Source organism: Labrus mixtus, chromosome 2 (genome assembly GCF_963584025.1).
Source record: "Labrus mixtus chromosome 2, fLabMix1.1, whole genome shotgun sequence".
Classification (NCBI taxonomy): domain Eukaryota; kingdom Metazoa; phylum Chordata; class Actinopteri; order Labriformes; family Labridae; genus Labrus; species Labrus mixtus.
Genome location: NC_083613.1, coordinates 31,475,331 through 31,501,909, shown reverse-complemented (window position 1 = coordinate 31,501,909; position 26,579 = coordinate 31,475,331). Strand labels below are relative to the sequence as shown.

At 40.6% G+C, this 26,579-nt stretch overlaps 1 protein-coding gene and 1 long non-coding RNA gene across 3 annotated transcripts; one reads left to right on the top strand and one right to left on the bottom strand.

Moving 5' to 3' along the window:
* Positions 1–84: 84 nt before the first annotated feature.
* Positions 85–26,124, top strand: kitb (KIT proto-oncogene, receptor tyrosine kinase b). 2 transcript variants are annotated; one of them, XM_061061584.1, is made up of 21 exons: positions 85–378; positions 3,498–3,773; positions 4,014–4,298; positions 6,724–6,863; positions 7,745–7,913; positions 9,763–9,952; positions 10,036–10,151; positions 10,278–10,392; positions 12,226–12,413; positions 13,896–14,002; positions 14,679–14,805; positions 16,047–16,151; positions 16,615–16,725; positions 17,311–17,449; positions 17,561–17,628; positions 17,720–17,811; positions 19,354–19,476; positions 20,535–20,646; positions 20,875–20,974; positions 21,319–21,424; positions 23,219–26,124. In XM_061061584.1, exons 1-21 carry the CDS (start codon positions 327–329, stop codon positions 23,375–23,377), a joined length of 2,880 nt encoding a protein of 959 aa, XP_060917567.1. In that variant the 5' UTR covers positions 85–326; the 3' UTR covers positions 23,378–26,124. The 2 variants fall into 2 exon arrangements, with proteins under 2 accessions (XP_060917567.1, XP_060917575.1); XM_061061592.1 differs by having other exon boundaries at positions 86–378; positions 23,234–26,124.
* Positions 7,167–9,316, bottom strand: LOC132992352 (uncharacterized). Its single transcript, XR_009676321.1, has 2 exons — positions 9,241–9,316; positions 7,167–7,979 (listed from the first exon to the last, which is right to left on the bottom strand). It is a non-coding gene; the product is annotated as an uncharacterized LOC132992352 (long non-coding RNA).
* Positions 26,125–26,579: the final 455 nt, after the last annotated feature.

The window sequence follows — 26,579 nt, the reverse complement described above, 5'->3', positions numbered from 1 at the left end:
CTGTGTGTGTGTTTTTTGTTCCCGGTAGTAACCGACTCATCACCTTGGCCAGCCTCCAGCCAATGCGGGACAGAAAGGAGTGGCAGGGATCCAGCGCTGCACTGTGTCTTTAAGCTCCAGTGAAATGCAGCGAGGAGAGTTGCATCCTACAGGATCATTGTGTTTGTGCGCTCATTACGGCGGAGGGACCTGCGCTGTGTGTTAATATAAAGAAGGGGAGACGGTGTATTTGTTGTTGTTTGTTTTGTTTTTTTTAAACCACAGGATGGTTATTTTCGCTCTCGAAACGCATGGAGTAGAGTAAAAGGCTTGAAAACCGCCCAAACATGAGATGCCTCTGGGATGCCTTTACCTTATATTTTATACTGCTGCCAACAGGTAAGAAACACACCTTACACAAGTCACTGAAATATTGCTTGAATATTTTGGATCGTAAATTTTTACTACTTTAGACCTTTATTACGCTTCTACCCAAAATTGTTTTACAAATGTTCATATTCCTTGAGACATGCTGTTTATTTAAAATATATAATGATGTGAGTGTAGCCTACTTTATGCATTAATAAAACTGTGTTTTTTGTTTTTTTTTTACAACTAAATTAATAATTCCATCCATACATTTTCTAGTATTTGCGCAAAAGTCTGTCCTCTAAGTTGGCTATTCCGCCTAGAAAAACACATCTTACGTTTATTAGTGTCACTGTGTGGTCTTTTTTGCACTTTATTTAGACTTATTCGGGTGTGGAAAAAGCCGAAAAATGCAGCGTGTGTTACTGCGCATGCTTGTTTTTATTACGTGGTTTGTTACTAACGGGCGTACAGTTGTGGCCCCAACAATGTAGGTGTTGTCTGTACATGTGCGTAACGTTTTAGATAATGTGGTGTTTAACGGTGCAGTCCGATAACCTGTCAGGTCAAGTCTGCAGATCAGCCAGGCCAATTTGCATAACTGTCTGTCGAGGTAAAAGAGGTGTTTTGGCTGACTTTCGTGGAAGGCAACAGGTGTGCGTGTGTGTGTTTGTGTGTTGAGGACCATTAATAATTTAACCCATAAAGGGGACTACAGTTGTGTGCGCCCAAGCTCGGCAGCAGAAGCTACACACGTCTTTCTCACAGCCACACACACACCCAGCAGCACCTTGACATCTGAACTGCTCTGACATGCTGCGCGATGAAAGCTTTGTGTTTAGTCATACAACAGCCTCAGGTTCATGCAGTGGAACCGTTTGCTTACTCAAATAACACAAACAGCAACTCCAGTAGCACAAATCCAAAAAGATAGCAAGCGGCCTTAAAACCTACAAAACAGTAACACAGTCAGATATTTGTATTTTCGAAATTGGAGCTTATTTGCATCCTCATGTCTCTCCCACTGGGCTTTCTAACAACTTTCCTGACAAGCCTAAAGGCACAACAGTCACATGAAAATCTTGTTCTTTAAATGGCCCCTATCATGTGGAAATCTGCAAGAAAAAGAAAAAACGCACAAAGAAAGAAAAGATAACTTAGAGGGGGGGATGGCAGTTAAACTGAAAATAAAAATGTTGGTTTAGTTTATGCATCTTAAGGCAATGGATTTAGGGGCCTTAATGTATGATTACTCAGCGGGTAGACTGCACATAATTATTGATTGTTCAATTGAGCCATAGTGGTCTGATAGCACTTTGTCTTGAGGGGCTCAGTGCCAATCATAACATCCTATTTAACCATCACATAGGGGACCATTTTCAATCCTATACTCTACCCTATAGAGCTGCAATAATAAGTAGACCACAGATAAATAATTGACGGCTATTTTGAGCAGGCAAAAAAGTTATTTTTCATTTAAGAAAAAAACTTTTTTTTTAACCAGTTTTAAGGATGTTTCTTTGTCCTAATTCTTAACAGAAGCTTCATTAACTTTTTGGGGGAAAATGGCTTGATTTTTTGCTGTTTTTCCCATACCTTGTAGACATAAGAATAGTGGGTATAACTATCTGAAGACTAATGAAATGATCTTCAACGGGAGCTCTTATACTCTGCTTTTGGCTCTTTTTATCAAGTGTATTGACATGCCTACTAGTATCATGTGGTGTATTCACACATGCACAGAAACTCCTGAAAGTTCCCAGAAATCTCCGAGGTGAGCTGCATCATGTAAACACAAAAAGCAGAATTTGTCATCCCAACTCTTCTCCTCGTTTCCACTTACGTATGTGACTTGTGTCCGTAGAGCCATAAATATACAGATAATGCCTCCTGGTGTCCAACGTGACATCCTAATTCAATCAGGAGAGAAAAATGAATAAAGACAGTTATTTATTACAAATGATAACGTGGAAATGTGACTTGACATAAAGACTTTGGCCGGGGACTCTATGGGTTGGTTGATGTGTTTGGAGAATGTCAATTCTGAGCGTCTCCCCATGTGAGTCCACACACTGGTGGTGGTGGTGGTGGTAGTGAAGCTGATGACTTGTTGATACCGGATGGGTGAAGAATTGATGGATGATGAAGGGTGCACAAAACATCAGCATGAAGGAACTAGAAAGAAGAGAAAGAATCATATTTAAAAGGGGAGCAGAGCGATGATAGGCTGACGATGAGGGAGGAACGCCATGCGATTGGTTAGATGAGCACCACTGACGAGACCGACTGATTATCCAATGGCAGCCCCAGAAAATGACAGCGAAAATAGTGAGCGTGTGTGAGAGGGAAAAAATGAGCGATAGACCGGATCGTGAAGACAAATATAATGCCTTCCTGACTGAATTCATGCTAGCTTCATTAAAATGTACGCTTGAGGTTGGAAATATTCAGGAAAATTCACTTTGTATCACACAATCTTTGTTACATCCTTTTCTTCGGGCCAGAATATCATTTTCTACTTTATGTGAGTGTTCTTCTCCACTCTCCAATCTCTGGTTGCTTTATTTGCCATCCTGGATTTCCACAGCATTTTTTTTTAGGACATGTCTTATGACACCAGGATTGGGCTGTCCTGAAACTTTCAGGGGTGCGTGTCTGAACATAGATCTTTTTAAGGGGTTGGTTTTTGAAACAACTGTGATATGTATTGTGCATAAAAAACACAAATGCTGAAACTTGTAAAAGCCCTTATTGCTGGTTTTGAGACACATGGATTTGCCTTCAAGGGTACTCCGATGGAAATTAAGATTCTGTGGCATGTAAACTAATGAACCAGATTTTAAAAAGCTCTTTGTCTGAGCCGATCACTGATCATATTAATGATCAGATGTCTTATTCGTCATGTCAACAACTTGAATAAATTAAGATCAAAAACCAGGAAAACGTTTTTATTGCAGATGGTCATCTAAAGCCCTTCTATTCTATCTTTGTGGAGCTTTTAATTCATTTAGAAGTTACTGGAAGCAGCAGGTTTTTTTTTCTCCCATCTGGGCTGGAATTTTACCCAAACTCAACTCTCCACAGACGACAAAAAAACAAGCGTCCAGATCCAGCATACGTCGAACATACTGCATGTCCTCTGTTTGCAGGGTGGTGCGAGCCAGTCATCTCCCCCAGCGGGCCTCATGTAGTAGTTCCCAAGAGGGGGAGGCTGGAGCTGCGTTGCCATGACAACGCCACGACGTCTGGCACCCCGTCGAGCCTGAGGTGGCAGCGGGATAGGGCTCGCAGGCTGGAGGGGGAGGCGGAGGAGGGCGGGGTTGCCTACGTCAGGATGTCTTCGGTGCAGGCCTACCACATGGGTCGCTACGTGTGCATCAACAACAGCACGCTTGAACATAGCTCCATCTATGTTTATGTGAAAGGTGAGTTTGAGGGCATGTGGTCGTACATGTGGTGCAACATCTATCAATCCAAATTTATATCCATCTCTATTTCTATTACTAATAAGAAAACCAAGCACACAAAATAAACTAAATAAAGTTACAACTCGCCCTTTAATTGAAGTCTTAAAATCTTTTTAACTATGTGATGCACTGTGAATTGCGTTATGTATGAATGGTGCTCTATAAATAACCTTGCCTTGCCTTGCTTCATCAATGCAGACCCCCAGAATGCATTCCAGCGCACCATGGTGAACAACATCCTGGTGCGCGCGGGTGATAACTGCACCATTCCCTGTCTCGTCACCGACCCTCAGGTCAACCACTTGACTTTGGACACCTGCGACGGACGGCCTTTGCCCTCTGGCATGACTTACCATAGCAACCTCCAAAGAGGCGTCATCATCAGCAACGTGAGGAAGGAGTATGAGGGCTGTTACATCTGTGTGGGACAACTCGCTGGAGTCCAAGTGATGTCAAGCAAATACACTGTGGATGTGCGACTTGGTAAGTGAAAGATTTTTAATGCTTTTTATATCGACGGTTAAGGTGTAGCAAAACCACATTTGTAATGTAGGTCACAAACAAGCGGAAATCTGCAGGTTCACACTGTACATGAGATGATTTGTCTTATTACTCAACTGTTTTGATTTTGTTTAGCCTAAAGCTTATTCACACATTTGCATAATTAGAGGTGCGGCTGAGTTTACATAGAGGTGGGCGCTTAGTTGTTTGCCAGGAGGCTGAAGCTCCACCTCTTTGCCTGCTGTTAGATTAAGGTCTAAACCAACAACCATTGTTGGGCTTCATAACTCCCCTTCAGAAAACCAACGGGTGACCTGAAAGAGTCTTTGTTTTATAAGGTCAACGGTGAGAATTGATTAAAAAATAAAAGATGAGTTAGAGTGAAAGCTTTATGTGCAGCAGTTGATAAAAAAGCCACCAAAAGGGAAACTTATGGTTCCTCTTTTAAAGTGTAAAATGTCTGCCTGAAGAGATTGGGATTTAGCATTTGCTAATGGCCATAAGGAAGTCTACCAGTGAAGCAAACAACACAAAACAAAGCTAGCTCTGTCTACAAGTATAGTCTGTATGTTTATCAGTGTATTATCACTAAACCAATACACAAATGGGTGGAGGCTCAATTAGTTCCTTTTTCTTCACAATGGGATTTAATCAACTCCAAAATGCCTTTAGGAGCTCCAACCAGAGGTACCAAAACATGTGGTATGTTAAAGGCACAAAGTGGTGTTGAAAAATGAAGCCAATGTGAAAGTGGAATAAACTTTGAGGGTCCACTTGAGGCTGGCTGTAAAAGCCCAGGATGTCCAATTAACACACATGTTAAAACGCCCAAAACATATGAACAACTGGAACGAATTCTGTATCTTTAGCTTTTTATTTATGGGTACGGGGGTCCTATTTCTCTGTAGCTCATCGATTTCGGTTTCATAAAACTTACATAGTCAGGTGGTTTGTTGAGTAAACGGGCAGGTGGACGTCTTGTAGCTGTTTGCCAGGACGCTTAAGGCCCGCCTCAGCTCCACCTCTTTGCCCTTCAGAAACCAATAAATGACGTCTCAGAGACTGTGTCCATGCTCTGTGCAGACCATGGGTATAATGGTAGGCTGCTAGCTTATATTGATGTAAAATGATATCTTCTATTGTTATTATACACAGATGGTTAGCGTGTAATAACAACGATTTCGGTCAGCTTGGTTGTTTACAAAAAAGTGTTTGATGCTTGAACTGGCCGACCTACAAACTTGTAGATACAACTGGTCCCACTTCTTTCAATATGCTAATCATCTTTAAGCACACCAGGAAACACCAGAGTTGATGTTAATATCCTTAGACAAAGTTCAAATGAAAACCACACTTCAGACGAGTTCATCTAAGTGTTAAGATGTCTGCTTGACCCGCTGACTGAGAGAGATTGCTGTTCCCTGAACTGCTATGGCTACAAATCGACTTCAGAGACCATAATGCATTCTGGCTAGGTGCTCAGGGTCACTGCAATGAACAATCCTCCTTGAACTGTCCATCCTGTAGATGTGTTCTGGGAAAAGCAGTTAAGCCCAAAAGTTTTCTTCTCTTCTATATAAATAGTAAATGTGCCCTTAAAGCATTTTGACTTTGCGTCAGTGGAAACTGATCTTATTTCTGTTTGTCCCTGCGATGCATCAGCATTTTTCAGTCTGGGTCTGCAGTGGAAAGGAGACTAAACAGAGACGAGCCAAGACAGGCTGGGAGGTGTAATGTCCTTCTCACTGATGGAGAGAGGGAGTGAGGAAAAAAGAGACGTGAAGGAGGGCAGAGGGATTAGAGTCCCATAACTGAACAAAGCTTTTGTAACGGTGCATGAAGGCAGCGTTTAAGGGTAAACAGAATTACCACAGTCTTGGTCAAACACAGCCGCTGAATTGACGTCAGCAGGCTGTTCATGTTGGAAGTTATTCATCCGGGTTTATGTGTCTGCAAGTGTCGCATATGCAAATACTGCACCTTGGCGATTTGCCATGCGAGTATAGACGTGCATTACTGTGTGTTTGTCCTTTAATGAACTGCTGTGAATCAACAAGAGGAGTCAATTGCGTCAAAGGTCATTTTTATTTATCAACTCAGATGTCTAATATTTAAAAAATATTTAAATTGTTTCGGCAAAATCATCCTTGTTTCACTCATTCGGACTGATGGATGATTTACGACGTTGAAGGCCTTCTCATACAACAGAATAATTTCAGACTCATAAATGTCATGCTACTCAGAGCAAACGGTGCAAAGATCATGAACTAAGTGACCTAAAAGTCCTTGTGACTCCAGTTCAAGAGGAAATGCTTTGGGAGTAAACAGAACAAGGCTTTTGTCAGTGAGTTTATGTAAATAAGCTGACCACATTGATCACGTCTGATAATGTTGCCTCCTGATCCAGTGCCAGAGGTGACTCCGCTGGTGACTCTGTCCCAGAAAGACAGCGTCATCCTGAAGAAAGGAGAGCAGTTTGGGATTACCTGCAGCTCCACAAACATAAACCTGGAGTTCAGCCTCAAGTGGGATTTCCCTTCGGCAGCGGTGAGCTTGATGCATGTATTTCTGCGAGAACTGTTTGCCAACATGTAAGACTAATTGCAATCCTGGCTGTTTGGAAAAGAGCCAGGATTGCCATCAAAAATACAAATAACAGCCAAATGTTAAAATGATTAATTTTATTAGGGCTTCATCTACAACAGTTAACAGAGAAGTTATCATTAAAAAAAAGATTTAGTGGTTTAAAGATGTGAAGAAGAGTTAAAATTATACAATCAAATACACAATAACTCCTTTGTTTTATATGATGCTATGTTGTTTTATTAGTGTTCAATCTGGAGCGATAAGTGAATTAAGACAATTATTTATTACAGTGGATAACATGGAAATGTGACTTCACAGAAAGATTTTGAGCTTGGATTCTATGGGTTGGTTGATGTTGCGATGTCAACTAAAGGCAGAGAAAGAATCATATTTAAAAGGGGAGCAGAATGATGACGAGCTCAATTTTATAAAATGGAAAATAATAGCATAACTGTGATTGGATTGAATGGAAACTCTACAACAACAATAATAGTTCACAGAAAAATGTACTGAACGGTGTACTTATAATGAATATTGATTGAATATTGTTGGGGGAGGGGAGGTTAGCATTACACACAAATAAAAATATTACAGACGCAGGAATAAAACAATACTTCTAACTTCAATATATGAATATGAAATATAAACAATGTGAATGACATCAATGAGAATTATGAACAAGATTATGAAATACAAACAAATATAAACGTCAACAAAGAAGAAATAAGAACAAGAAGAAATATGTGCAACCAAAATACATTTAAACAAGAAGAAAACATAAAAACACTAAGAAATTGGATTAAATAAATATCTGATCACCTTTGTCTCTTTTCCCCCCGCAGCATCCTAATGAATCAAACGCCTCACACATGCTGCCTGGTTCCCGTGGTTATCAACGCGCCACCTCACTCTTGATCCCAGCCGTCAACCAATCAGACTCTGGGACTTATCGCTGCCATGCCCACAACGAGAGAGGCTCCAGCTCCACAGCGCTGCAGCTGGATGTCTGCGGTGAGCGTTTATGAGCGGTTTTATTGGGTCATTGGCGTGTACAGGGGATTTGTTCTGTTCAAACAGCTGACAAGTCAAACATTAAGATTGAATACAAACTGGTTGACTGAGCACTTTGTCAGACATGAAGTTGACTGACCAGTTTTGAGAAGTGTAACTTCACATGAAAGGCAAAGCCAGTTAGGTTTCTTAGTTTATAATAGTAGTACTCGAAATCAGGAGACCACTTTTTGAAGGTCTCCTCTCAGAATTGAAATTTATTTTACTCGGTCTCAGACAGGGTGGACTCCGGATTTTAAATCAAGACCGGTCATGACCACCACTGATTGGCAATTTTTCCACATAATTTCTGTGATTAGAAGGAAAACACCTCTTTCCCAAAGAACAATTTCAATTCATTTTATTTAGATTTTTGTTGATGATTTTTCTGTGATACTTATGGTCTTGAACTTTTTTCTGTCTCGTCCTGCCTTGGTCTTGGTCTTGACTTGGTCTCGATCCCTAAATGTCTTGTCTCGGTCTCAGAGCACTCCGGTATGTCTTGGTCTCGGTTAGTGTGGTCTTGACTACAACACTAGTTTATAGTACATTGACAGTCATTAATAAAACACCTGCGTTTTCTTTGTCCGACACTCGGTGAGTGATGTAAATATTTATATATCCACAACCTCTTGCCTCTCCTTTTTACACTTTAGTTTCATATTACATTTACACTACTAATATCAGCAGAAATTACTCATAGGAAAACCGCGATGAGGGCGCATCATCTCAAGAATTTATTTTAATATTTGCTCCTAATATCCTTTAAAGTCAGTTTAACACTGCTAGATTTACAACAAAAACATAGTTAATAAAAGCGATTGGCTATCTGACCTAATTAAATCATGCATCGTAGTTTAAGTCTTAAGAGTTGTACAGTGTGTAGTTATCTCATTAGAAATAAATAAGTGAATAAAAAATGTACTTTACTCAACGTCCCTCTTCTTCTGTGCAGCATCAGTGATGTTTTTCACCACATTATTTTACAGGAATTCTTCATCACTTCTCATATTAATCTGACTGAAGCAGACAGATGGTGATTGTTGCCCCATATAATGTGCAGGCGCACACAGTCTGAAGCAGAAAGCCGCCATAGTTAACAGAGAAAGCTCAATACCACCTTTGTGCTACCCGATATCTCAAACTGCAATTTAAGGCTTTGTCCAGCCATCTTAGTTAAAGAAAGCCTTACACAAACAAAGGAGACATGCAGACTGAAACAAAACATTTTGTTTTAATAAAACATCAAAACTTCAAACTAAAGACTCGCTTTCATACAGAATTCAACAATGTCCATTCATACCGAAAAACTCCTTGAAAAATAGGAGGAAAACAAAACCACAAGGAAAAATCCAGAAAGACACGTGAAGTGTAGACGTAAGACTGATGTGAAGAGGGCATGGTAAGACGTAATGAACTGACACAGACAGGAAGGAACACAGTGATTAAATACACACTAGGGAAATCAACAGACGCAGGTGAGATTAATGACACAGGTGACGACAATCAGGGTGGGGCACTAAATCACATATATGTGAAAACACACAAAGGCAAGCAGCAAAATCAGACATGAAAAACCAGGGGCAAAAACTACTAAATAAAACAGGAAATACAGTAAATTATCAAAAAAATTGGGAATACAACATTTAAGAAACACAGAAGGAATACAGGAAACTCTAAAAATTCAACTTATAGCACACATGGGGAGTGAGAAACTCAAAGATACTGAGATAATAACTCAGCAACATGTGAAATAAATAAAATACAAATAAGGAACAAATCATGACAGTGTGTTTGTGATATCCTCCAGAGCTGGGCTTCATCACCATGTTAGGATCCCAGAGTCCGGTCCAGGCTGACGTCAAAGAGGGCGAGAGCCTGAGCCTCAGAGTGGAGTTTGATGCCTATCCAGCTCCGAGTTCTCTGTCCTGGTCGTACAACGACAAGAAGCTGCTCAACACTACAGAGCATGTCATCACCATCCACCGACGCAAATACAGGTACAGGGAGTTCAAGATACTTCACCTGCAGGTACACATACAGTACATGTGCACACAGAGGATTTGCATGTTTGTTTTATCAGATACATCAGCGAGCTCAGACTCGTGAGGGTCCTCGGCTCGGAGGGCGGGATCTACAAGTTCTCAGCCAATCACAAGGACGCGTCCGTGGAACATTCATTCCACGTTTATGTCAACAGTAAGTAGCTCTCACAGCTGTCTCACATTACTCAAGGTGATACAAACAAACTTGAGTATCTATGCATTTCAAGTGTTCATTATGTATCTCTATTTTCTATGAATCTTCTCACTTTTTTCCCAAAAGGTAAGCCAGTTATCGTTGCCCAGGAAGGCCCTGTTGATGGACAGGTGCGGTGCGTTGCTGCAGGATACCCCGTCCCTAAAATCAGCTGGTTCTTCTGTGAGCTGCCCCACACAAGGTATCCCTAACATATAAATCACAATACTTTTACTGGCGGTTTCCCTCAGGAGCCGTGTGCACAGCATTCCTTCCCTGCCTTGGTTTTGCCCTGTCCAATGGATAGGGCTCCATTTCTGAGGTGTAAGCACAGCCATGAGCAGCTGGACTTGGGTTCACAAGATCTCAGGAGAACTACAAGATCACACGGGGATAAAGACAACAGGTTAATTTGTCTGTCAGAGGTAGATTTTTTTGATCATTAGGTGCCTGTTTCGACGCAATGATTAAAAATTGACGGGACATACCATCGGGAGATTGCGTTTTATTTTGAAATTGAGCAGATGCTCTATGCATTCCCTTGTCTGACGTCCTATTCGGGTTGATTTGCTCTGTTCTGCTTGACGCATGCTTGGAGCGGTGGCGCTGGCGGACCGCAGTGCATGCGATGGAAACATGAGCATTGACTAAAAAGGGCACGATCAGCTCTGGTGTGCTGAAGGAACGTGCCACACACTGATCCTTTGGAAACTGCCAGTCAGAGTGTTTAATTAATTGGTTTCCTTAATGTGATCGAAAAGACTAGAAAAAAGATGATTTCCATTTCCGAAACCTGCACTCTTTCTTCGCTTCCTTCATCTATTGAAAGACTGGTAAACCGTCTATTTTCACAAATGACATGTTAAACTAATTATCACAAACTTGGGATTCTTTGGCGCATATTAAAAAGCTGTTACTGAACAGCAGCGTGTTCTTCTCACAATAATCTCAGACATGACTCATCCTCTGTTGTTTCGTCTGGCAGTTCCTCGGAGAGCGGGAGATGCTCGTGGGAGCTGAAACAAAAGTTTGTTAAAAGGATTATATCATCTTATAGTCTCATTAGCATTCAGACTAATAAGCCAGCTGGCAGTTTTGACTCTAGGTCAAGGAATAATAAGACTTTTATGAGTTTGGTTGAAAAGGCGTCTGGCTTTTATGACGAGAACAAGTTATTTATCAAAAATAATAACTGATTATTAAATCAACAAAGGGAAGAGCTGTGGTTGACAATGATGTCATAAAACATTTTTATTATCTCACAGTAATGGGATATTTAATTTTCATTCTGGTAATAGTAGCTTTAGTTTATTTACACAAACGTCTTAGGATCTAGGGGAGTTCTGGTAGATAGGTTTGTTACGATATCAGAATTTTAAACTTGGATACCATACTAGTAAAAATAAAACAAATAAAGAAATCTGTTTCAAAACCACGACAACAAAAATAGAAGTTCTAGGCACCCAATATTGGGTTGTGTCTTGTTTTGAATTTAGTCCTGCACACTGTCTAATTTGCACAAATACACTGGCGACATTTCTCTGTCAAATCTCTGAGGATTTGGGTATCAGCTGACATGTGAATCTGAATGGCGCTTCACTGCTCTCTCTCTCGCTCATGGCAACTTAATGACTAAAAATATTTAAGAAAAGCAATAGGAAAAACTTCTGAGGAATTCTAGAGACAGAGTGACAGAATTTAAACAACAGAATCTTAAGTACTGAAGAAATGTAGTGAGAAAGATTATCTGTCAGATAAGACGACGTTGGAAGAAAATTGAAGTTGGCTGAAGTGCAGAAATGCAGAGATGAAAAAAAACGAATTATTCCAATTTGAGGAAACACAGAAAAATATATGAGAAGATATCTAAGTAAGAACGTTTGCAAAAGTTTTGTAAAATGTGTTTTATCATAAACATGTTGTACCAGTCAAAAAAGTCTCTCCTGTGATTTCTTGTAAACACTAGGGATTACTCTCGTTGTAGAAGTTACAGAGGATAACGTGACTGGCTGGCTGCTTTGTAACCCTTCAACAGGTGCTCACATCTGCCCAATGCCACCCACTGGGAGACTCCGGAGGTGATCACTGTGACAGAGTCCGCCTTTGGTAGGAGCGAGGTGGAGAGCCGACTGAACGTGAGCAAGGAGCACGCACACTACCACACCCTGGAGTGTGTGGCGAGGACGGAAGGGGAAGAGGCCTACACTCTGTTCTCCATCAGTGGTATGACAAATGTTGTCTCATATGTACAAAGATGATATATTAGTACACACTTATGGTACACTTACACACACACACACCCACACACAAACATGGACTCTGTTTCTGCAAAGGCCAGGTGCGTGATATCTGGGTGCAGATTGAATGAGATTAGTGAATGCTGACTGTGCAGGCTGGGATTATATGGTGTAGCTCAACTAATCCTCGTCAACACAAACAATAGTGCTGCAGCTGTCTACTAGAGGCAAGATAAAGCAAGTTTATTTATGAAGCACATTTTTATCAACAATGCAATTGCTTCACACAAGACTTACAAGCACCAGGGAAAAGGGAAAAGAAATGCCAGAAAGGACGCTTAGGAATCATTAAAACTATAATTAATCAAAGAGAAGATCAACTAAAAACAGCAAAGGGAGTTTGTTGAAGATAAGTGGGTCAGATAGATTTTTTTATTGAGACCTTTTAAAGACGCTGTTACAGTAATCAAGTTGACTGAAGATAAATGCAAAGATGAGTTTTTCCAGGTGCTGCGTATTATTAGTAGTGCATCTGATACTCAGCCAGTGGGAATAACAGATGCCCTGACATCTACCTAGGTCCAATGTTAGTGCAAGTATAACTGAGGTCAACAGTTAGCAGCTGTATTATTTTTGCAGCAATTAAACTACCCTAACAATGTTGTTGTGTTTCTCAAAATATGAAAGGAAATAGAAATAAACTAGATCCATTTCAAAGTAACAAATCAAATAGAAAAATCCCTTAAAAATAAAATCTAGTCCTTTAATGTTGGACTTGGGATCGAAGGAGTTCAATTAGCTATTTTGAAACCTACTACCCGTGTAGTGCTACTGATGGTTTCTTATCTGGTTTTCAAAGATTTGAGCGAGCCAGATGTCCTCTGTGGCAGATCCTAAAGTTGGCCAATCGCCAGATCTCTTCCATGACCAGAGTCTCTCTGGGCTCTTCTCTCGCCATCACTGAATCCTCCAGATTTTATTGTTGGGCAAAAATACCAAAATCAAAAACCAAGCGAGGTTTCAACAGTAAAAGACTTTGAAGAAAATTGCCTCTGTCATTCACAGTTGGGATTCTTTCAAAAGATTAGCTTGTTAGCTTGGAATACAGAGATCACCACCCTTAAAGGACAATTTTATGGCATTTTATGCCGTAAAGTAGCATGTAGCGTCCCTTATACTCTCGACAGAATTTGTGCGCCACCCTCTTAATAATGTAGATGTTAAACAGAAGAGGTCCCAGGATGGAGCCTTGGGGAACTCCACATGTAATTTTTGTGTGTTCAGATGTAAAGTTACCTATAGACATTAAGTAGTCCCCAACCTTAAGATGCAAACCAGTTCAGCACTGTGCCAGAATGAGTGTAAAGGAAGAGGGTGTGATAGTGTGTGTGTGTTTTTCAACCAATAAAATGTTGTTTTAATTCAAATGTTCAACATATTTTCTGATCACTCGTGTGTTTCTTCTCAGAGCGTCTCGTCCCTCACAAGCTTTTCACTCCTCTTCTCAACTGCATGGTGGCCACTGGCATCGGTCTCAGCCTCATTCTGGTGGTGCTGCTCTATAAATACATGAAGGTAATGTTGTAAATAAATCAGATATTGCAAAATCATTACTTCAAAGGAGAAACATAATTTAATCAGAATAAAAGTATGATCATAAATCTCTCAAAGTCCATAAATCAATGGCCATCGAAGCCATAAATTACTTTGAACACTTTACGTTCATTCACATCCATTTGATATGTAGTCTTACAGAAAAATAAGCATTCGTTTTTTGGCAAAAGACCCACTCTTATTTACTGACTCATGCCTCCATCTTGATTTTGGTTAAAGTTAGAAACATCGTTTTGAGATCAGACTAGTTTTGTTGTAAGGAGATTCATCATAGAAAAGTGTCAGTAAGCCTTTTTTAATCCATATGAATGTGTCCTAATGAATTTGAAATAATCAATCATCCATTCAGAGTGCACACATGCTGTAGTTAAAGGCTTTTTTGACACTCCGATCATGCATCAGGCCATTATCGTGCCCCCACGGTGTGCAGCCTTTGTTGCACTCAGATGAGTCAGCCTCGCAGTGGGATCATCAGGGGAAAGTCTAGACTGACAACTTAAGTGCATCGAGTGATCTAAAATGTTGTGGAGGAGTGATGAGAACACACTTTTGATACACAATTATGTACTCACGCATAAACAATATAAGGTAAGATGATCTAACATCTCTCTGTATGAATTCCTCCAAACCTGAACAGAAACCAAAGTTCCAAATCCAGTGGAAGGTGATTGACAGTATCCATGGCAACAACTACATATATATTGACCCCACCCAGCTGCCGTATGACTCCAAATGGGAGTTCCCTCGACAGAAGCTTCGCTTTGGTATGACAGCTTTAACGTGTTTGTTTTAGGTTTATTCTGTGTAAGAGAAATCCAGTATGTAAACATGCGAGCAAGTGTGTTTAATTGTGTTTTATTTATAGTCCCTTCAAACTAAAATGTTATCTTTTGTTTCTATGATGTTAGGCTTTGATGTTGTACGTGCAAACTATGAAACTAGAATTTTGTTTTCTGTTTCATTAAATGAAATATAAACTATTTTTAAGCTACGAGCAGCTTGTTGAACACATCCCAAATACTTGATTTAAACACAAGTCCCATCTCTGACAAGGCACAATAGCCAATCATAGTTCAGGATTTTAGTAGGGGCACTGGGATGGCCAATTAAACTTCTAGGGTTGCTCTGGTCTACCCCTGGCCCCGCCCCTGGTTTTGATACCATGGCAACAAATATAGAATTCCTAGGCTCTCAATTTTGGGTCATTTCTTAGCAGCATGTAGCATCCCTTATACTCTCTACAGAATTTAAGCGCCACCCTCTTGGGACAATGTAGATGTTAAACAGAAGAGGTCCCAGGATGGAGCCTTGGGGAACGCCACATGTAATGTTTGTGTGTTCAGACGTAAAGTTACCTATAGACAGTAAGTAGTGATATTTGCATAACATTTCTTATTAAGAAATACCAAAAATTGTAAACTCCTGTCTAAATTTTTCATTGGAAATGGTTTGCTCCTTTTTTTTTCACCGGTGGCAGGTGTTGTTTAAATCCTATTTTTATTTGATTTTTTTTCTACTTTATTAATCCCTAAGAGAAATAGCTTGGGTACTTTGGATCAATTAATCAATCAATTTTTTCATAACAAGTGTTATCTCGAGACACTTTACAAAAAGCAGGTAAAAGACCTTACTCATTGTTATGTTACAAAAAGCAGGTAAAAGACCTTACTTATTGCTATGTTACAAAAAGCAGGTAAAAGACCTTACTCATTGTTATGTTACAAAAAGCAGGTAAAAGACCTTACTCATTGTTATGTTACAAAGATCCGGCCTATCCATCATGAGCACTTTAGCAAAGCAGCAAAGTGGTAAGAAAAAACTGCCTTATTATGGATGCCTTCAATCATTTAAAGATGGATATTGTACCCTTTTAAAAATACATGGTACTGTATTCACATGCAGTATTCAAAGATGCTGGCTTTTTCAATCAGAGAAAATGATTGGATGTCATTTAGTTTGTTTGTTGATTTAACTTTTCATGTGATGTGTGTGTGTGTGTCTAAAGGTAAAGTCCTTGGCTCTGGGGCTTTCGGAAAGGTAGTGAGGGCCACAGCATACGGACTCTGCTCTGCAGATACTGTAACGACCGTCGCTGTTAAGATGCTCAAACGTAAGTGTGTGTGTTGCTCTGTTTATCGTCTCACTCTTACTTCCTGTAGCAGTTTTTTTATCCTATAAAGCTAAATAAATGTGTCATTGCCTTTGTTTTTCAAGGGTAAAATCTCCACTGGGAGTTTAGGGATTCGTTCCCTCACTTTTACAGTTCCAGTTTAATGAATTCTCTTAAGACCACTTAGCTGTGTCCTCTTGCTGTCTCACTTAAACTCAGCGTGGAAGAATCTTTGAGTCGAGTTGCAAGTGATTTGCAGAGCTTGTATCATGTCATGTTTATTTTGGATAAATTGTTTGAATTATTGTCTTTAGAGCACTCGTAAAAAAGTGGACAAATAACAGTTATAGTGCTCTGTAGATCCTTAACAGGGAGTGATTTCAGACACAGTCCGTCTCTGCTTGTCTAGGCAATATATGAGACTGTGTAAGAGTTTATAAATGTCCTGATGATGTCATCCTAGCCAACGCTCATGCTACGGAGAAGGAAGCGCTGATGTCAGAGCTGAAGGTGCTCAGTTACCTCGGAAACCACGTCAACATCGTTAACCTGCTGGGGGCCTGCACCGTCGGAGGTGAGAGGAGCAGAGACCAAACTGAATTCATTACACATGAAAACGAGGTTTGATTAGGTCTGGACACTGTAAGCCTCTTGCACCCGGCACATGTTTATTACATATTCATTGACTGACTCGTGTGTTACAGTGATTGTATGTAGAGATCCTGCACATGGGTTGATGTGCTGACTTACTCAAAAATCAAAATCAGATATTGGACGGTGAGTATGTGATGCAGTTTGACTGGTCACAAATCTACTGTGCATTGGATCAATATTCTCTACCTGTCTAGCCCTCAGTATTGATTATAATGGAGCATTTGAATTAAGGTTCCACACAAGTATGCATGAGTCGGTAATTAAGGAAAAGGCTCTCAGGACTAAAGATTTTTCTTGTTGGTGTTCGGCATGAAAATGTCCCAATTGAGGGTTTTTTTTTTCCCCCTGTATGTTCAAATACAAAAAAAATGACATACACAATCTTCCCTGGTCTCCATTGTTAGAGCTTTGTGTCTCTGTTTCTCTCTCATTGTAATTTGCTGTCATGTGCTTTGAAAAACCACTGAAAGGGATGGTTTTCTTTTACATGTCTGCATCCTGCCAGGCCCAATTTTGGTGATCACCGAGTACTGTTGCTATGGAGACCTCCTCAACTTCCTGCGCAGAAAGAGAGAGTCCTTCCTAAACTCCCAGGTTGGCGATGGTTACTATCGCAACGTCTCGAACCAAGCTGAGCCTCCAAGGTACGTCTGAATGTGTGTTTGATCAAATACCGATTGCCAGTGCGAAAATGGTCGACAGCATTTGATGGTTTTGTGTGTTTTTTTTTTGTGTGGGTGTGTGTGACCATGCAGCAGAGATATGACTGGCACAGGATATATGACCATGCGTCCCTCTGAGAAAGAAAGGTGCTCCCAGTCAGGTAGAAAGTCTTACTGTACATTTCTTATCTTCAATTTTAGCAACCCTCTAATATCCTTACATGCTGTAGTGACTTTTTGATCTTTACCTAGATGACAAAGACGAGCTCTCTCTGGACGCCGAAGACCTCCTCAGCTTCTCCTACCAGGTGGCCAAAGGGATGGAGTACATCACTTCCAAGAACGTAAGGCGTTCACAGGCTGTGTGCTTTATTTATAGAGTAGTTACAGCAGAGATTTAATAGAGCTGCTGCTAGTTTATAAATCATAGCATGGCTCTGGGCCAACATGTGCATGAGTTGCTGTCTGCTAATAGTTCCTCTAAGATCAGAACTTAACAGGTTGAAGCTGCATTTACATTTCGATCCTTTCATGTGACACCAATAAATTCAGCTTTCTTTTGGTCATACATTTTTTTTTAGCTGGTTAGGAAAGCGACTGAAATTAATACTGATGCCTCTTTGATTGATTGATTGATAGACTGCAGAAGGGGAGGTGTCAGAGTGAGTAACAACACTCAATAAAGCCGTTTTCACATGCAGTATGCTCTCCTGAAAATATCTAGATAATTTCAGGAGGACTGCTCTGGATGTTCTCCGGTCCTGGCTTTTCACGTATGCTCCTCACAGCGGGAGACTATCCCTGTCAGACGTGTTGACGTGCACAGAGATCGTAGTGGTCGCGTGCAGACACTCTACGCACCGTGCAGCAGTCACAGTGTATAAACGTCACTCCCCCTCCTATTGGCTCGAGGTGAATTCTCCGTGTAATATCCTGCTGCGTTCTCACATCAGCTCACTCGGAGCTGAGTGAGCATGCATGGAGTAGAGTAGAGTTTAGTGCTGGTTGCAGTCTCTGAGCCCTTTGTCCCATTAAAAATGTAATTTTAATGTATCAGCAAATGCACCGATAATAAACTGTGGAGTATGTGAGCTGTTGTGCATCCTGTATGTGCGTGGAAAAAGCTCAGTGGACGTCAGTTATGAACTTAATTATGCCGATCTTTCTAACACAACCTCTAAAAAGCAGGAACACACTGCGTCACAGATTTCAGACTTCAGACCTGGTTTTAGTTTGTCTAACGTGCAGTGGATTTCTGCTTCCTCAAGACAGAAACGTGCCACCTTTGAGCCTGACCACACCCCATTTTACGTCAAAGTCACGCCATGGCACAAACAGGGGTGCAAGTTCATTTCAAAAGATAACTGCTCAGGTAGAAAACAGGAGAGAGACACCTCAGCTGTCAGCCAAGAAACTTTGCACCAGACGTACTGTATATTAGGGCTCTTAAGCTCTGATGTTGGAAGTTTAAAATTTTAATTTACACTTTAATTTTCTTGGCTCAGCCTCTCCTTCTGCACTTTGGTCGCTTTAATTCGATTAGGCCCATTTAATGCATTAATGTCTAGACTTTTACTGCCCTGAAACACGACTAAAACGTTTGTTACTCATCATCTTTTGTATTTTTTTTTAAGTCAAATGGAATTTCTCTAATTTCCCTTGCTTAATATGAAGTGATACTCATTTGATGTTTTGTGTAAATCACCTCTAATTGGCCTTTTTGTGTTTGGTTTGTAACAACACGCCTCACATCATTTGAATGTGTATGCGGTGAGTCAGACGCACGCTGCAGAAACTGGATACGATGTCAGGACTTATTTCTGTGTGTGTGTGTGTGTGTGTGTGTGTGTGTGTGTGTGTGTGTGTGTGTGTGTGTGTGTACGCAGTGTATCCACAGGGATCTTGCAGCCAGAAACATCCTGCTGACTCACGGCAGGGTGGCTAAGATCTGTGACTTTGGGTTGGCACGAGATATCACCACCGACGCCAGCTATGTGCTCCGAGGCAATGTGAGTCACTCATTCTTGATCCTGTCTTCCCTTTCTTTATTCTCTTTCTTTAATAAATCGTCTTAATGAACCTGAACGGTTTAACGTACACAGTACTTAGATGCAGATAAGGAAATTATTCCTATATTTATCAGACATGGGGAAAAATGGAGAATAGTGAAAAAATCTTGATGTTATCTAATTGTGTCCTTTTTCCAATCTTAAACAGAAAGGTAAAAATAAAACATGTAGACATTAATTTAAAGGCAGGGTTGGTAATTTTCTCCACATCCACTTTTTAAGATTTTGGTTGAAATTGTCTTTAGGTCCTGACAGAAATTAATAACTGTAATAAAATAAATGTTCTCTGAAAAAGGAACAAAGAAAATCTGTCATCTGTATCAGTTTGTAAGTCTGAAAAAACTTCAACCAATGTCTGCCACGAGGTACCAATCTGATGAACCAATCAGACGCCTCCCTGTCTCCCTGCTCGCTCTATACACCTTGCGTGCTCTAGGCCACACTCAAAGCGCGTCACTGATGACGGAGTTTATACTGTGAGTTTGTGGTTGGCCGTTGTGAGTAGTCATGTTTTTTTGATGTATTCTGATAAAGTTTAGTGTTTACTTAGCGCTGAATGAGACATGAGACGACGTAGTTTCTACACAATGCAAACGATGAGCAGAGGTCCACTTCTGGAGCGACAGCGCTCGTGCATGTAAGTGAGGGGGCGTGGCTTTTGAGGGAGCACAGAGGGGAGGGACGGGGGGGTGTAGACGGGAATGCTACTTTCAAAATCAGGCTAGTTTTTGAAAATTACCAACCCTGCCTTTAAGAAAAGAGAGTAAAATAAATCCTCATAATTCAGTCCTCTGGAGTGATTTACTGTAACTTCCACAGATGGAAGGAAAGAATTAAATGTCCCTGCTCACTGTCTCAGCTGTCAAAAAGGGTTTCTTGTCAATGCTCTATGATGGAAAAACTCTGTCTTTTTAAGGGATTTGTTTTATTTTAAGTAATGAAACGAAAAGGAACACGGTCCATGCTGCTGTTGTGATCGCTGCTCTCCCCTCCTGCAGGCTCGTCTGCCCGTCAAGTGGATGTCTCCTGAGAGTATTTTCGACTGCATCTACACCTACGAGAGCGACGTTTGGTCCTACGGCATCCTGCTCTGGGAAATCTTCTCTCTGGGTAACGTTTCCAGTTGTTTCATAATCGCTAAGCTTTTAATATCATCCGTTTAAAAACCCGGGGCCTGTATAAGCGGCTCTGATTATGCTAAGCAACAACGCAACTTTGTGGACTGAAATATACTGTGAGATAAGAAATGCATCTCCAGGAATCACCATCTGAGTTTATAATTATAAAGACACAATGTGATAGGAGAGAGTGTGAAAAGTGTATGTGTGTGTGTTGCAGGTAATAGTCCGTACCCTGGGATGCAGGTGGGCTCTGCATTTTACAGGATGATTCAGGAGGGCCACAGGATGAACAGGCCTGACTTTGCTCCTGTGGAAATGTAAGTGTGTGTTCTTAGTTTGGTTTCCTAATGAGGGCTGCAACATTCGACGATCCTTTGTCAGCATCAGAATATCTGCAGACTCCATGAATTGATTTAAAAGCTTAATGTATACAGCCCTAATTCTCCTGGCTTCAATATAATTGAAAAAATCAAGTCCATTTACCATTTGAGAATATTATTTACTTCAATGTCTCAATACACAAACAGATGCTGTCAAAATAACGGAGATATTCACACACACTTCTTCCATTATTTTTTTTTTACTGGCTGTGTATCCATACTCCGTGGTAAGCCTTCACATTCCCCCATGTTGAAACTAAACCCGAATCTGACCTCTGCAGGTACGATATGATGTTGTCCTGCTGGAACCACGATCCTTTGAAGAGGCCGTCCTTCAGGAAACTGGTGGAGAGGACGGAGCTGCTGCTGTCGGAAAATACTAAAAATGTAAGTATGAACAATGAAATCACGGACGTCTTCGACCATTTTTTTTCAGAGATTGTTTTTTGGCATTTTTCTTTCCATTAGACAATAAAAGTTAAGGTGCAGATTAGAATGGAAACAAATGAATCCAGATAAGAGTTATACTATGGTATGATTTTTAGGCCCCTATGATGTCTCAAATCATGTTTAATTTTTACAAGACTAAAGAGTCATAACTCAGAGCATGTTAGAAAGACTAGGAGCACCCGGTTCATAAGACAAAGGGTATTTATGAGAGAGGAAGGTTCTAACAAAAGACCCTGTCAATCCATAAAGACCAACAGATCATCTCTGTATACAAAGCCGTGTCTTCTTGTGATTCACTGAATTTTAAACAGGAGACAGGAACAGTTCAAATGTGATTTATTGTTGTATTTTATCATTATTAAGTTGTACTCGTCTTGCTACCCTTAGATTTATCCCAGGCTAGTGTTGTAGTCAAGACCAGAGAGCTCCGAGACCGAGACAAGACCAAGACATTTAGGGATCGAGGCTGAGTCAAGACCAAGGCAGGGCGAGACCGAGACAAGACCAAGACCATACACACCCCAAAAAAAATCATCATCTTGTGTTCAGTGGGCGTGTCACTCACTTAGGCCGTCAGTCTTTGGTGGTCTTGACCGGACTTGATTTAAAATCTGGAGTCTGCCCAGTCTGTGACCGAGACAAGACTGAGTAAAAATGTGCTCGATTACGAAACGAGACCTTCAAAAAGTGGTCTCGAGACCGGTTTTGAGACCAAGACCAATTTCGAGTACTACTGCACTATCCCAGGCCTCGTGTAGAGGTCAAGACTCCCTGGTTGTGCATCACTGCTGTAAACTAAAGATGCACCGTTTGCATTTTCTTTGGCTGATTCTGATTTCAGTTTCTTTCAAGGTCTGACCCCATTTCGGCCGATTTCAAAACTAAAAATTGACATCCAAAAACAAACATTTGAATCTTTGAATGTCTCATTTCAGACCGCTCAGGTGACGCGTCAAAAGTAATATCCACCTTATGACATCAAACATGTCACTTTTTTACCGTTCCTTTGAGTCGTTTTCTTTTAGTTTTTGATCCGTAACGAGTTCTTTTTTCCGATGTCATAACCTTCAATCTACCAGGAGGCCTTTACAGTATTTCAAAATAAAAGCACGGTTGAATTCAATTAGCAAGTAAAATACGGTCGGCTTCAGTCAGTACAAAAATAAAAGCCTAGAAATAAAAAAAAAATTAAAATAGAATTTTATTTTTAAATGCATAATAATGGAATTTGAAACATACGATTGAAAAAACGTGATTATTCATGATTAACTTTTGAAATTTTGCGATTAATCATGATAAAAAAATAATCGTTTGACAGCCTTACTGTAAATACTTTAAATGTAAGTTTGCACATGATAGCAATTGTCTGCTGCTCTTTACACACCTGTGTGTCCTTTCCGTTTAATTACTATATCAAATAAATGTTTATGTTGTTAAGACTGTTGGATTGGCCTATTAGTGCGAGGGTGTGGTTGTGTGCTACATTAAAGTTTGGGAACCCCTGCCCGAGGCCGTCAGCGCCCCTTTTGTGTGTCATACTTATTCAGTTTCATAACATTGCTCAGTCACCGCTTTCATAAATACAAAGGCCAAAGACACAAGATGTTCACCCTTTTAGAGACATTTGGGAATAAAGACTTAATTATGCAAATTTCCCCAAAATGCTCACTTTCATATCATTACACTCACTCATGCTACTCAGAGAACCGGGGTTATCTAAATAACCTAAAGTTTTGTTGTCCTCAGGTGTACCTGAGACTGAGCAACAACACTGGTCAAGCAGAGCAGCAGAGGGCGCCATCACGGAGGCTGAGCTCAGTCTGCAGCACGACAGCACCCACCCAGCCTTTACTGCAGAACACTGTTGACGTCTTCCAAGACTATGTCTGATCCAAACACACACACACACACAAAAACACACACGTATACAAACATAAACACTGCAATGAAACACAACTTCCCCTACCTCCCTGATCATTCGCTCCTCGCACCGCGCAAAGTTCAAGAGCCAGGCCCACCCTGTAAACAACTAACAACACATTCAGTCTAACTAACCTTCAGATGCACACACACACACACACACACAAACACACACACAAACACACAGATACTGTAAATAAAGGACCCTGCACTGGGCTCTCAGTATTGGCCTCTATCTAATCTCCCCGATGGCGTATTGATCTCTGTGGTTGGTATTTCAGGTGCACGTCTATATACAGCAGACTCCGGCACTAACATCAGATCTAACTGCACCCATCAGCAGCAGCGCGAGGAGTTCTGGCTCACATTCAGCCTTAGATTACATCTTCAAATGCTTTGGGGAAAACACAGAATACAAGGACGAGAACCTGACCTTGGGATAAGGATTAGATAAAGAGAGTTGGTGTTGTGATGAGTGCACTGCAACTGTTTTTTTTATTGTTGTTTGTTTATTTGTCAGATTTGTTTTCCTTTGAAAGGTTTTCTTGGTTGGGAAAAACACTTATATGAATTTTATGTCTAGATTTAAATGAGAAGCTGGAGACCACCTACACAGTCTGTGCATTAAGTATGGAGCCAGAGCCATTAGCTTTTCAGCCTAGCTAAGCATAAAGAGTGGAAACAGTTAGCTCGTATCTGTCAATCTTTCAAATGCTGCTTGACTGGTGACCTGATTTGAACCCAACTTAACTGGTCCCCATTTAAAAATTCATATATAGAGTACATACTTAAGGTGGGAAAAGTTGGAGCTCATGAGGTTAAATGTATGTTGGAGTAATCCCAGGTTAAGTCTGCAGAGGGCGCTAAACAGCTTGTTCTGCAAATCATGCGATAGTTCCTCGATATGAAACGGCGTCAAGCCTCTGCAGGTGGAGCCGTTGAAACCTCTCTGCCCTCCCCTGGCAGCCCTGCAGCGTTCTGTCTGCTCTGCGGGAAGGTTTACAGAGAGCTGGCCAATCAGAAGAGAGTGGGCATGTGTAGAGTGGGGCCTTAAAGAGACAGCAGCTTAAACGAACCGTTTCAGGCAGAGTCTGAAATTTAGTTTTTTAACAGATTCATATAAAATATAGATCAGGAGTTTTTTGAGCTGCAAATCCTGCAAAGCTACTCTAAAGGTTTCACAGACTGACAACATGAAAGGTGAACATGTGTATGAAATGGGATCTTTAACTGGATAAAGTGTGCATCCACTGATATGGGGCACTGTCAGTCAAAAAACAACATTGCAGCCCATTCCAAAAAAAACCCACATTGCCGATTGGATCAAAAGCCAATGTGGAAATCTGAAACCCAAACAAGTCCAAAAAAAAAATGAAGGAAATGAAACGAGGCCTAACTGCTCTGAAAAAGCGTCTCCCTTGAGTAGTAAATTCAGTGACAGCTGGCCCTGTCCATGGTGCTGAATTGGCAGAGAACGGCTCCAATTTCAAAAACATGCAACAAAGTCTCTCACTCTGAGCACTTGTGAAGACCCCTAATCAGCATCGTGCAGTGAAAAAGTCCAGAACATTTTGGCAGTTCCTGGTAAAACAACAGTTTTATAGTAAAAAAAGCTAAGCTAACTGGTTATGGTTGTACTTTCTATTCAATGTTACAGACACTAGAGCAGTATCCCTCTTCTCATGTAACCCTTGGCATGAAAGCAAAAACAGTGTGTCTCCCCAACACATCAGACTGTTACCTTTACACCTTATTCAAGTCATACGACAAACACATGTTGAGGAGGAGCAGCACCCTCAAATCTGGTTTTTAAAAGGCCTTGAAAACAGAAAACTCATAATACTTCTGATTAGAGCCCGACCAGCCAATATTAGCATATCCAGTGACTATCGGTGTCGCCTTATTTTATATGTGCTGCTATTACTAGATTTATTCACAAGCAGTTCTGTTTCACCAGTGGAGGGCGCTATATGGATTATAACAAGCACGTGTCAAGCGGTGATGCCCGTCCATGCTCAGTTACTTTCCAGTTCAGTGACAATCTTGTCTGTCTTTTCCACAAGTGTATTTGGGTTGCATCTTCATTTTAGGGATCAACACAATAAATGTGTATATCTATATTTTGATCTATCTCTACAATTTGAAAATAGATCTAATAAAGCTATCGGCCGATATATCGGTATCAGATGTTTTTTCCCCTCCCCAATATCGGCATCGGCTCCAAAAATCCTGAATCGGTCGGGCCCTACTCCTGATGTCTGGTCAAAATGAGCCCGATAAAAGGTGGCATGCAGACGATCACTCCTTATGAAAACTAAAGCCATATATTGGGGAAGTGCTGATTCACACCTGTATCTAGTAGCTTTGAATACTGTGACTTACAAAGACCGACTGGTGTATTGTGGACGTTTGTTTTTTTTTAGGATTAGCTTTGTTTTAGTTTATTTCGTAAAGCCAGGACGGCCAAGTGTTTATGGTGGATTGTGTTGATCTTTCTACTTGATTTATGTCGAACCTGTATGCAATGTAAATACAATAGAGATGTGCCTTTAGATTTTTTCATAATACTGAATATCATTTGGTTTGTGACACGGTTAATGCTTAGAGGGCAGCCAGCAGAGAGCTTGTGTTTGCTGGTTTTGAGGATCATGACGTTTTGATACTGTTGGATTGACTTGTTGTAATAATAAAGAAAGTACCTGTGATGGTAAAACCGACTGGAGTGCGTCCTTTGTCGCTCATTTTTCAACTCATCAATTCCTTTTATGTAGACTAGACCGCCCCAAATCACAACACAATCTATATAATGAGACATTACATTCACAACCGTCGTGAGTAAGCACTTTGAGAATGACGGAGGAAATGAACAAGAAGAAACCTTGAGGAGATCGTGAGTCATTGGAAGACAGCACTCTGCAGTGACTGGATTGGCTGGGACTGGGGCGTAGAGGGGAAGACAAAGAATTAGATGACATAGACACAAACCCAGAAAAAAAAAAAAAACAGGATAAAGGAGACTTAAAATAATGCCAATGATAAAAGTAGAAATGTTAAATATAATAGGAATTATAGTAATAGCAGCTGCATACGAGGGAGTATTAGGGCCACATTAAGGGGATTTTACAATTCTTCAATTCACTTAGCAGACGCTTTTATCCAAAGCGACGAACAT